The sequence below is a fragment of the Physeter macrocephalus genome, chromosome 6 (assembly GCF_002837175.3).
Source record: "Physeter macrocephalus isolate SW-GA chromosome 6, ASM283717v5, whole genome shotgun sequence".
Taxonomy (NCBI): domain Eukaryota; kingdom Metazoa; phylum Chordata; class Mammalia; order Artiodactyla; family Physeteridae; genus Physeter; species Physeter macrocephalus.
Genome location: NC_041219.1, coordinates 66442359 through 66455857, shown reverse-complemented (window position 1 = coordinate 66455857; position 13499 = coordinate 66442359). Strand labels below are relative to the sequence as shown.

General features: G+C 36.4%; 1 protein-coding gene across 2 annotated transcripts in view; it reads right to left on the bottom strand.

Annotated features, from left to right (window-relative positions):
* PIK3C2G (phosphatidylinositol-4-phosphate 3-kinase catalytic subunit type 2 gamma) overlaps positions 1 to 13499 on the bottom strand; it is a 370041-nt gene that overhangs the window by 132931 nt on the left and 223611 nt on the right. For both annotated transcript variants that reach the window (XM_024129228.1, XM_007126978.3), the window contains 3 exons: positions 8691 to 8871; positions 6098 to 6205; positions 1225 to 1317 (listed from right to left, as the gene is read on the bottom strand). In XM_024129228.1, coding sequence (XP_023984996.1) covers positions 1225 to 1317; positions 6098 to 6205; positions 8691 to 8871 — 382 coding nt within the window. The remainder of the gene's footprint in view (positions 1 to 1224; positions 1318 to 6097; positions 6206 to 8690; positions 8872 to 13499) is intronic.

The following is a 13499-nucleotide window of genomic DNA, read 5'->3' as shown; positions in this document are numbered from 1 at the left end:
GTTCCCTGATAATAATCTTTCAATTTATTACCCGTGTGCAATGTCTTAACCTCAAAGTCTGGTGAAGAGAGGTTGGACGAATGTTTATGCAAATTTCAAACTCAGCCAAGTGAAATCTCTTTCTAAGGGAAACATTATTTGATGTGCCATAAATTTATGCACTGATATACAGTTAGACTACCAAGAGCTTCTTGACTGGGAGTATAAATAGCACACATATAATTCATCAGACTTTGAATCATTGACTTCTCTTGTTATGAAGGCAGTTAAGAAGTTTTCAGAGTAAACAGCCTTTGATAATAATAAGAAATGATAAAGGGGTGTTTTTCTAGCATAGGTGAAGGACATGGAATATGTCCAAAGGGGAAGGACAGTTCTATGCTTTTAACTAATAAGAGGCTTGGTTTTGAAAATGCTTTCTTAATTATATGCAGAAAACTATGCCAAGATGAGATTTTGTGTTCTTCTTTTTTCTTCACCAAAAATGCAGTGCCGGAGGAACATTAATACTTGAGGTTTACATAGATCACAGCAAAAGTATAGTTGTGTTAATAATTATCTTCAAAACTAGTCAGAATCTAACAAAAATTCCACTCTGTGACCTTGTTGTCTGGTTTGGCTGAATAACTTATCAAATTTAACTGAACGACTGGCAAATGCTTACTTTTTACTTACAGCTCCTTTTTCTGTCCCTTTTTCCTACTTGACTTTTACTCTTAACCTTTTACTCTATTGTCCCATGGGATTCACGACAAAGACTGATATGGCCCTTATTTATATTTTATTTAAAAAGAAGAAAACCCAAATTACTAAAATAGGCAAGTGCTTACAGATAAGAATTTTATGCTAAATCGTATCATTTGAGTTTCAGCTAATTTTGATTCGAACTTAGTATCTAGACCAAAGGAAAACTCTCCCCCTAGGAACTTTACCACAATTTTGCTTTCTGTATTACTCAAAAGTGATTGCATTATTTCATTTATTGAAACATACTTCCCGGAGTTTTGCACTGAAGATTCATTGGCTTTGAGCCAGTAATGTTTGATTTATTGCCAATCATAGCTTGGCATGTACTATAATTCTGTAAAAATGCAGAATCAAAAATAACTGGAATCTTCTGTGCTGCTGCCAAAGGAAAAGAGCTATAATAATTTCTTTTTGTGAGTAATAAATCAATAGTTCTACCAATGGAATCAATTTGATGTTTCAGGAGGGCTACTGTACCTTAAAAATGACGCTGATGTTTTTGCCCATTGGATTAGCATTAATGAAAGTAATTTTCAATGGCAAAGCATTAGATGTGAAATATGAACATGCCTATGGGACAAAAAGAAGAGAAAAATGGTGAGCAAAACAAAGCAAAAAGAACAGTTTCCTTGCAATCATGGCCCCTTGCAGAATTTGTTATATGAGCAAATGTAACACGTATGAATAATTCTCACACTTTGGAACAAAGAAACATATTTATTTAAAAAAAAACTTTAGTCTACCAACCAAAGCCTTTATTTGTAAACTAAAAATGCCAGCTTTTCGGCAGGTTGTAAATCTTCAACTACATTTTTTTTCTCACTAAACAGTGATGATGTGTAGGGAGTTTAAATAAACTAAGTAGTATGTAGGTATTGTGCTTATGCTAGTTAGTTAATATCTAAAAGATGAAATTGCTATTTAAAAAAATATATTTCCTTTTCATTCTTTCTGCCCTGCAGCATACTTTAAGGAAACATGCATACAGAATTAACAAAGACCTGAGTTCAAATTTGGGCTCTGTAACTTATCAGCTGTAAGACCTTGGACAAGTTACTTAAATGTTTGTATCCCACTGTAAAATAGGGATAAAACTCTTACCTCACACATTTTTATAATAGGTATATGAGCTAATGGATATAAAATACCTTTTACAGTGTCTGACACTAATCGGGTACTTCAAAAAGATTAATGCATTCTTTTTCACTTTTTGCTAATGAACATTTTCTTATCTTTACAAGTAACAGTACAACATATATTTCCTATTCTTGTTTCTTTCAATTATACTTTACATTTCTATTTTCAGTTTTATGATATCGACTACTGTCCATTATTTTCCTTTTATGTGCTTACAACTGTTTGAGTGTTAAAAGGCTGTATGTCTTTAGGTTATTAGAGAGTTCATGTTGACAGCGAAGAATTAAATCAATACTAAAGAAAGGAAAAGGACTTGATGATTTCAATTCATCAACTTAGTAAAATATGACATCAATATATTTTGAAGGATCAGTTTGAATATCATTATTTCTGATAAGTCTGAAATCAGTAGAAGTTGAGAGGAAAGGATCTATTTCTTAATCTATCAACATAATTCTAACCTAATCCCTAAGCAAACAGAAACCCTTGTTTACTGAATCAATTTGAGTTTTATAGTAAAAGGATGAGGCTGCTTGTTAAGTAATGAATTCCCGCTGCAAGAATCAGTCAATCAGGGGACATATGACCTTCTGTCACGGTATTGAATTAGGAAACCCTGTATTAGGCCACAGTCTAGATCAGTGGTTTTCAAATTCTCCTCATTCAATTCTGGGGGCTGGGGTGGGAGAGTGATGATCTCCTTGAGGTATGCCAAGTCCAGGGAAGACACAAAGGGCTAAGAAAGGCTGAGGGCAAGGTTTAGCCCCTCTTCTCAATTATATCACTCAGAGTTATATTGCTTTCATTGCTTAATATTTTGGTTTTCACATGCAGTATATTTTTTGAGAGTCATGGCAAAAACACTATACATTTGACAGCTAGTATGCACAAAGCATTAACTATATGCTAACAGAAAGAGACACCATATCCACCTCTCATAGAGCCTGCAAAAGTTGGTATGAAAGTATACATGCATGCATTTCACAGCTGAATGAAGAAGCATTTGAAGAAGAGAGTCTTTCAGAGATGAGCTGAATTTGAAGATTGTGAAAGACATAGATTGGCAAACAGGTAAAAGAAAAGGTTTGCTAGGTAGAAAAAGGTAAACAAGGACACCTTAGATTAGAGTAGAAGTTAAAAGTGGATTGGGAGGGCCATAACCAAGAGACAGGAAAGAATGAATCAAAGTCTTGGAGGATATTTTATGTAAATGGTGAGATAAAAGATCTCGAATAGAGAAAGGAAGATAAGAAAAGCTAGAATGGAGAAAGGAAGATAGAACCTCTAGTCTTGAAAAGTGGAAATTAGTGAAATAGACATAAAACAGTTTTTAAAAAGGAAAAGAAACCTATTAGTAAATGAAATGTCTGGTCTTTACTTTCCCAGGAGGGGAGAAGGATTGCATTCAGTTATTCCCACTCTCTCATATGATCTACCCCTTAGTGAAACAGGAAATGGTCCATTGTGATTAGTGGTTCCAGGGAGAGAGAGGGGTGAGAATTCTTCTTATAAAGAAAGTTTAACCAAACCTAAGACCTTTGCTCTCTGTCTTGGAGACCCATGCTTTAAAGAATGGATTGAGCCAGGCCTGAGTACTTCTCCCTAGTGTAGTTTACTGATGGTGATTAAAATAGAATGCTGACTATACATGCAGGCTTTCCTACACTCACTACATTCACGGGACTTCTCTCCAGAGTGAACTCTGATGCACGATAAGCTCAGTAATGACTTTCCCAAAATCACTGCATTTATCAGGTTTCTCCCCAGATGGGCTCTCTGATGTATTGTAAGATTGGTGCTATAAACAAAGACCTTCCCATACTCACTACTACATTCATAGGACTTCTAACCAGTGTGAATTCTCTGATATGTAAAGAGGTATGAGTTTTGACTGCATATTTTCCACATTTATAGGGCTTTTGCTTGTGTGGAGTCTGTGATATAAAATAAGACATTTACTAGACTGAACGTTTGCCAGGCCGCATTCAAAAGGCTTTTCTCTGGTATGAATTTGCTCATAGTCAACTAGTTGAGAGGTCTGACTGAAGGCGTTTCTACACTGCCGACATTTATGTGCTTGTTCCCTGGCATGGAGGATCCAGTGTCAAATAAGACATATACTCTGACTGAAGGCCTTACTACATTCCTTACCGCCGTAAGGCTTCTCCCCAGTGTGAACTCTCTGATGGTCAGTAAGGTCTCTAACGGAGCAGAGAGCGTTCCCACACTCGCTTGAACGTGACGTCTCTCGCTTGTGTGAAGTGTCTGACGCTGGAAAAGGGTTCTACTCTGCGTGAAGGCCTCACACTCGTTACACTCAGAAGCCCCCTCCCCAGTACAGGCTACCTGATGAGCAATGAGCAGGGAATGCGGAGTGAAGGCTTTGACACATCCGTCACCTTGATGAGGTTTCTCCCCGCGATGGAGTCCCTGGTATTTATTGAGATGGGAGGAGTGATGACAAGTCTTCCCACACTCTCACATTCATAGGGTTTGTACCCTCAGTGGGTTCTCAGATGAACCACTGGCTGAGGGGTTTGTCTGAAGGTCTTACTACACTCAGTACACTCCCAGAGGTTCTTTCCAGTATGGATGCTCTGATGGCCAACCAGATGTGGGCTCTGACTAGAACTTTGCTGCATTGACTGTACCTTCCTATGTGATGTATGTCCCTTCAGACCTCCTCGTTGTTCAGCAGGACTGCAGGACAGACTAACATGCTCTGTAGGTGAGAGCATCATCCTTCACATCCACCCTGTTCATTGCTGTACGCACAGGCACAGCTGACCAGAGCAAATGGGACAAAGCGGTGGCTCTACTTGGGGCACTTCCCAGCCTCAGGGAAAGTGCCGATGGCTGCAGGTTGCTGTAGAGAAGGAGTGTGGTCCCAGCCACAGCACTATGGGTGATGACTCCTGAACTGGTGATGCCCCCGGCATGGCCTGCTCACCTGGACACTCACAGCAACGATCCACTAGAGCTAGTGCCCCACATCACCAAGGCCTGCACAAGCCACAACGCATATGTAATTTTCACCAAGGCCTGCACAAGCCACAACGCATATGTAATTTTAATTGAAAACAATCTTTCTATTCCTTAAACAACAACGACAAACCAAGAAAGCAGAAATAAAAAGTAACATCTGGACTTAATGAACTATTGATATATTGTTCTCTCCACATTAAGATACTCTGTGTTTTTGAAATGTTTCCATGTATCTTTAGCATCAATCAGTGCATACTGCTAATGATTAAAAAGTCACACAATTTTTTTAAAATCAGTGATGATTTGGATTTTAGCCCAGATAGACATATCTCAGCTTATAAAATTGATGCCTTATTTTGTTATTATTCAAAATACGTCTATGCAGCATATTTGGAAAATTTGTAGGGTGTCTTTGCAGCAGCAAAACTGTAAAGGTGACAGTATTAAGCTTCTAGTAAAACTTTTTCTACTCATACTAATGGTCTGAATTTTCTCCTAATTATTAAATTTGTTTTTCTTGACTGTATTCCGACTTTAGTGAAGTAACACTTATTGTGCATGCATGAGAGTTTAACCTCTTCATTTTTAAATCTCACTTATCAATCCTCTTTATTAGAGTCTTCTACTCTTGGACTTTTGAGAAGGAATATAATAAAGCTCATGGAGAAAGAATTATTCTAAGTTAGAGAAGGGTGACTGATAGAGACTTAGGAAGAGAGGAGTTTGTGAGTACAACAATGCCAGGAAGCGTCTTCCAGGCATGAGTAAAATCACAAACATATCATATGGCACAGTGACTCATAAGCATCAATGAATTTTAAATTGAATCAAAACTGAGATGTTATAGCTAATGATACACTAGTGTCCTAGGCATGGGCATGCACATAATCTAAATAAGTATGAAATTAAACCAGCCTGCATGGGGTCGCCAAATCAACCATTTTGAATAAGTCAAGAAATCAATTCAGTGAGAAGTGTCTTCATTTTTTTCCACTGAACTGTAGTTAGTGTGTTTCTAAACCAACGAAATATCTGATGAGGTTAATGTGATACCAACTGGTCACAGTGCATCAAATAGAGCACACACAGTTTGGATGGGACTCAATTATTTTTCTTAAATAATTGCAATAACAATTTATAAATTGTTTTTGCCATTTCAAAAACATCCAATGAACTAAACAATACAAAATAAAAATACTCAACTTATCTACTGAATATGTTGACTTACATCTCCATCAATTCCCTTTATGCATAGGGCAGGGTTCACAGGAAGGTGACAGGTATTTGTAGACTGAAAGAATTCTTCTAGTCTGCCAAGTTCTTTCTTCAGTACCTCCTGTGAAAAATCATTAGAAGAAGCATCTTCGAAACTGAAAAGAACTGGACTTTTCCTTCAAGTTACAATTTTCTTTTGTTGATTAAATAAACTCCTTAATTCAGGGGTTGCACACTTGGGTGCTTTGGGATCAGGTGGGTGATGTAGCCACATATGAGGAGGCAGCAGGCTAAAGACAACAGGGAGTACTGGGGAAAATGGGGAAGCAAAGATTGCATGTCCTTTCTAAAGAACTTTAAATTTAATTACAAACAAAACCAAAACAAAGCACTGTTCTGTTCAAATGAAACATGATGGGTTGGACTTGACCTGTAACCCACCAACTTGCAATCTCTGCTTTAAGTAACTATTAACATGATCCATTTATGATAAAAAAAATTCCCTGAAATCTTAGTTTGTAACTCTCAAGGTTTACACTTAATAGTATAATACTTTTTAGAAAAAAATTTACATAGAGGAGACAACATAATGACAAAAAAGATAATTATAGACCATTGATAAATGTCAGAAGCAGTAATATATATGAACAAATAGTTTACTAAATGCCAATAAGTGTATTTCTGACACTTGACTCACTCCCTTCCATAGTCCTCTGTACATGTGGAAGGTCTGAGACCACAAATGACACCTTTAGAATTGTGTATCCCCTGACACAAAAAAGGAGAAAAACAATAATTCAGAAATAATAGTAATTCAAAATTTAAAAGCCCAATTCTAAAATTGAGGATATCAGATTAATAGTGTTTAACTAACTCTCAAGAGTTTCTTAGCTTGTACTCCGGGTTCACTGCCAAATAATAGAATCTACTGCTCCCAGAATCCAGCAAAACAAGGTGCAGAAATGAGGCCAAGCTCCACAATGGCATTCTTTTTGTCTTCCTGTTTTGTCTTTTCTATACCTGGATTTGCCTGAAGAGCACCATGAAGGGGAACCTCTGCTCTCTTTAACTAAAATCTCTTCACTTCATATAGTTAGGTTTAACTGGGCTTTAAAAAAAAGAAAAGAAAAGAAAAAAAAGCTTACAGTAACTTGTGAGAAATTATAAATGCTTCTCTCACCTCTTTGTTTTTCTCTTTCTATTTTCACGTGAAGAGGTGTTATCATAAGAGCAGCCAGTCAAGGTGAGAGAAATGCATTTATATGAGAGAATAATGTCAGTATCACTGGAACGTGATATAAATAGTCAAAAAGGCACTGTATTAACTGTAGCATGCATCTTAAATACATGAGGGATTTTGAAACATAAGAAATAAAGACCAAACCTATACACAAATTTTGTAAATTTTAAGCCAAATTTATTTTACTTGCTTTCAACTTTTGGTCTACCATTTGAAAATAATTAATGATTTTGCAGTAATATGGAGAAATCATAGAACTTTTTTTTTTTTTGCATTGCCTATCATGTTACTAGCCTTAAGGCTCTTCTGTGCATACAGAGTTTATATGTCTCCCATTTAAAAATAAAGTCCCTGCTTATGCTTTTTATTTTCCAATTTCTCCTAGGTAGGTGAAGTAGCATAGCTTCTGGCATTACTACCAAATGAAGTGACTTCCAGCAAGAAAAATCTTGTGCTAGGAAAAAATTCTGGGACCCTTTGTCTATTTTCATATCATTTTGTTGAAAAGTCTTGTTGATTTTAAACAGTGGGTGGAGAGAAACTATGAGCTCCCTTGAGGACAAGATTCATGTTTTAGGCATCTTTCTATCCTTAACTCCTAGTCTGTAGTAAGTACTTGTTATTGAATGAAATTCTTAATACAGTGAATGGATGTCCACTATCTCCCTGCATCTAGAACGTTGAACTTAAGAGAACCTACTTAATGATCGATATCAGCGAAGGGAACTAGTAATGCAGTTAATTAAAAAGAGCAAGTGTTCTTCCATTAGAGCAAGAAGAAGAACAGCCAGATCCATTATTATAATCAGTGATGAAAGAGGCACAATATTTTGACTATCATCCATGGATGTTAGAATAAAAGTATTATTCAATACTATCCACATCACTATTGATTTCTTTCATTTAATTCATTTAATTTGTTGTGGAAAAAAAAAGTCTTTAAAAATGTGACTTTGATCAGTGCAGTGTGAGAAAAATCTAGACCTAGATTTTGTACCTTGGACAAGGGTGCTCTGAAAAGTCCCCTTGTGTACTTCTTCCATGAGTCTGAATTGTGCTGCCTTTCTGAGTAAATTACTTCATCTGGTCATTTTAATCAAATTGCCTTTAAATGGGTCTCTTGTCAGGTACTGTTTATGCTACATGGCTATTTGGATCAAAAAGTCATGTCCTGGTGATAGATATTATCATTAACATTAGGATAGTAAATTGAAAAAAACCTTGATCAAAAGAATTGATTTAAGTGTCTTATGACAAAGTGCAGTCAAGGAATTTACCTTCTGTGTTATGAAATTCAAACTTAATTGAACCAGGTTTAAGAAATAAAACAAAACTTTATTACATGAAGATTGATTTCTCAACAAACCTGTCTTTGAGGGTCACTGGCAGATTTGACTTTTTCACCAATGTCTCCCAGAATTTTGATGAGTTTCTTTTCCTTGGAAAACTCATCACTCAAGGCTTTTCCTGCACAGAATTGGAGAGCAGCCGATAGCTTCTGATACCAGCTTTTAAAATAAGCTTCATTCTGTGCATCCTTTAGCAGCCTGAAGGAAAGAGAGAAAACAAATTCTTGTATCTAAAAGTTGATTTTTAAAACACCATGGACAGCAGGAACAATAAGTGTGTTTCAGACTAATCTGTATGTGGTGGCTTTGGGCAGTTTAACAGGCCAGGCTGGGGAAAATGTTGTTTATTTGTTGGCAGTCATCGTTTCACCTGATAGTTAATGAGATTCCAAGAGTGAAGAATCAATAAGAGACCTGCCTTTTCTCATTTCAGTTCACAGTGCACTTTTCCTCTTTCAGGCTTCTTAAATTCTATAGCAAATACTTATCTTAAGAGCATATATTTGACTTCTTATTAAAATACAGACAAAGCATTTTAGAAATGGTATTTATTAGTCACTACACTATATGGCAACTCAACCATCAACCCCACATTTTTCTGCTTTTCTTCAAAAGATAGTGTCTCCACACTGTCACATATGTAAGTATTGCTCTTCTTCCAACACCTCCCTTTGATTACCTGGAGGAAGATATTGTAAAGGCAAGAGCATGGTTTTTGTTTTCAGGCATTTCTGGATTCAAATCTCAGCCCTACAACTTACAAGTAAGTTAGGCCAGTTACTTAACCGGGCTGAGGTTAAAATAAAGAAATAACTCTGACTCCATAGAACTGTATGGAATATAGAATAAGCTAATGCTATTCTAATTTGAAAGGGCTTAGCACAAAGTATGTACTCGTAGTCAAAAAACATCAGTTTATCTGTATCCTGCAGCCTCCCCAAGCCAACTTCTGTCACTGTCTGGCAGTCTGCTTGTATCACAAACACGGGAGGCATAGAACAAAAAAGGGAAGGATACTTCGCTAGATAATGGAGCAGTGACAATTATTTGATTATGCTTTCTGCCATGTGACAATTTCTATTTCCTTGAAATTAATTCCAACATGCTTAAACTTTACTTTTTATTATGCCCTAAAACACTGAAATAAAAGACTGATTCCCTTGAATGTTAACCTCTCTTTGATTGATTCTTTAATTCTTAACTTGTCTCTAATCTTCTTCTCTTCTGAAAAATAATTATCATTCAAAGGACTAGAAGAAAGTTATTGTGAGAATGAAATACTGAAAAAAAAAGGATTAAATGCCTAGCAGCCAAAATATATATAGATGAGTTTCATTCTGCATTCCTAATTTTGCATCTCTGCCCAATATGTATTGTGCTACAGAGACTCTAAGAAACACATTATTTTCATTTGCTCTATGTCCTCTGTTCCTACACATCTGAGTTTAAAAATTAACTGAATGAACCTGGCTTTTTTTTTTTTTTTTTTTTTTTTTTTTTTTAGGTAAGGGCTTGTTCCCTTGTCATTGTTACAAAGCCAACTTATCTCCTAGCACCTCTTTTACTTTACCAAAGGAAATATAATAATGCTGGAAAGCATTAAAAAACAAAAAAACCCTCAAGGGTCTAAAGATGTATTGATGAAAAATATAATCCATCTATACTTATACATTCAATGTAAGAAGAATAGTTGACAATGAAAAGTTTTCCAACCCACCTTTATGGTGAGATTTTTGAAATGTCAGATGTAATAAATGTGTCACATCATTATTTGGAGGCTCTAAGAAAACCAGTGTTATGTGAGTATGACTTGGAAAGCCCCAAAGAAAGCATCCACATCTAAACTTCAAGATATTTTATGCAGAATTATACCTCAGAGATTTTCACAGTGTTTTGAGGACTTTGGTAATATACCATTGTACAGTCTACTTGGTTTTCAGTGGAGGTAGGGAATTGATGGGTAGAGTATTTCTATATCCCGTATCAATGCTTGCCAGCATTTTCATACACTTTGAATATTGAGTTATTTGCTTTTAAAGATATTTAAAACCTGTTCTGGTACATAAATATAACTCCATAACCACCTGACTGCTATATACATGATAAAAGGAAAGGTTATTCTGCACAAAGTCAACTTTTTACTAAAATTCTTAAAGAAAATATATATTTTAGGGGTGGGGAGTCATAGGAATTGTCAAAATTATATAATTAGTATTCCTAATACTCAATTTTTATTCTATGAGAAATGTATTTGCTTCTCTCAAAAGCAGCTGATTCAAGGAGGGAAAAAAAATCAGTTTGATTCCTTGCTCAAAATAAAACAGAGCAGGGGAGATTTGCAGAGAGAATATGTGACTGTGTTTTAAAAAATTTTAAAGTGAAGAAAACTCAGTGTATTCCATTGTGATTATTTTCCTTATAGAACATACCTCATGCAAACTCTCATTCCTGCCATGATGACACGCTCTCCTGGTGAGATTTGGTTCAAGCTCTATGGCTTTTTATCCAACTTTAAAGTTTTTTACAAATTGCAGAATTGAGATCATACTGTGTTATAGATGACCACGAGAGGTCAGTTAGTCTATTCCTGTGTCTTTAGGCACAGTCACTTTAACTGATGAGAGAAATTAACATGTCCTTTAATTTTAATCAATTCAGAGAAAGTTGGACTATAGTTTTGGGTGGAGAGTTAGCCAATTCTACGTCAATGACCTTCACCATCAGGAAGTGGTTAAAACCCTCATGTGGTAGTTTTTACCCATTGCCTCTTGTTTGTTAAGACCGTGGAAAACAGCTAGCCACTTTCCCTTGAGCATTACAGAAACCCTTTTCGTAAGGCACTGTCGCTGGGAGACACAAAATTGCTTATGCCAAATTCAAGAAAAAAAACTTTTTTTTAAGTTCAGGTCAAGGGACTGAGAAATATGAAGTAAAACTTGGTGTTGAAAGATTGGGCTTTTAAGATGCAGATGATGTGACCACGTACAAACTGTGAGGTAAATCTCAAAATGTCAGAGACCTGTTTATCCTAGTGTATCCGAGATCCAGGAATGGTGCAACTTGATATTATTTTGTATAGGTGTCTTATGGACTGTAAGTAATGACAACATTAAAATGAGAATAAATGCATAAAATCTAGCTGATTAAAGGTTTGGGTAGTGTTGAGTATGAGAGGCAAAAAGCAAGAAGAGAAGCAAACATAACCCAGGTGACTGAGCATATTTGTTAGAGGATATCATAAAGGCATTTGCCTAAATTAAGGAGCTAATGGTGGACTCAGATACCCAAACCCCAGCTAGCATGAGATGGAGCTTTTCCTTGGAAATTAGAGCTTTTCTCCATTTCTTCATGCACAAAGTGCTTCTGATCCCATGGTGAGTGACTTGCTGGAGGCCCAGGAAAAGTACAGATAGTTCTCATTTCATCAGTCTACCAGCAGGACAGAACAGACTAATCATGCTAACCCAGCCCTCCTTGCCTCATGACTCCCTTCAGTGTAGGTCTTAATTTTAGTTCTCAACAGCACAATATCCCACAAATTAGGGCTTGCCTTAAATTTTTTACCCACTTGTGTATTTCTTGTGAGTGAAGAGGGGAAACAACATCCAGAAGAAAACTGAGCTACACATGAAGATGAGTGATTTCAGGTCACTCCAGGACCTCCCCTTTGCATTTCCTCTATTGGTGGTTACTTTATGGGGAGTAAGATGTGTGACTCAGTAGACCAGGTCTTAGTGAGCACAGGTGGATTTTAAAATGTGACTTCTTCAAGTATATTTATAACCCTGGGACATATAAAGGCTGAAATCCAATACTTGATATGGAATTTTTAATTTTAAGGTTTCAGCAGTGTGTTAAGAAGTGAAAAGCATATATCTCTTTAGCCTTTACAACTTTATTTTACTTCTCATTGGTTGAGAGATTTACTTAATATTTCCCTAAACTGAGGAACTTCATACGTTTTATTGTCTTGCAAAGATAACTGTTTCCTATGACTAGCTCATTTTTAGAATATTGATTTGCTCTTTCAGAAATATAGCACCGAACTTCTTTTGAATTTTGTATATAAGGAGCATTACATGGTCCAAGTCTGCAGAAATGTGATTTCCAATCAATAGTTATTTTGCAACATATGTTTATCAATAAGCCACTTTGAAACAACTTGAATATAAAACTGGTAAAAGGGAATAAATTCAGAAAATAATGAAATCCATACTCTAGAGATTTTATACATTTTTAGAACACTTAAATATATGAGACAGGCCCTTAAGGTATGTAACTGACTTAATTTTATCCCCATATTTCAATTTATATATGTAATATTTATTACCACCTCAAAAACCGTCGTTCAGAATGTTACAGTTCATACTTATGATTTTTCCATTGTGTTCATATTATGTGGTAGATTTATTTTTCCCAACTCCATGCTTTCTTCCCTGAAGCTTATACAACCACACTCTTTGCTCTGTGACTTCCAGTGCCTCCCCAGAGGCAGCATCTACTTCTCCACCCCTTGTCTGGACTGGCCATGTGACTCACTTTAGCCAACAGGATGTGACTGGATAAAACGTATGCCCAAGTCCATGGGGATGCTTTAAATGTGCTCTCATGGATTGGTCTGCTCTCTTGTACTTCTGCTATCTGTCACGAGAACAGTGTGTCCTCACTGGGGGATGTTCCTTCAGCGCTGGAATGAGAGAGCAGAGCTGAGCATTGCTGTGAGGCGTTCAGTGCAGCCAAGTGGAAGTACAGCAAGTCTGCAGCCTGCATGCTGCATACGTGAGAAATAAGTCTTTTTTGCTGTAAGCCACTGAAACTTTGGGGCT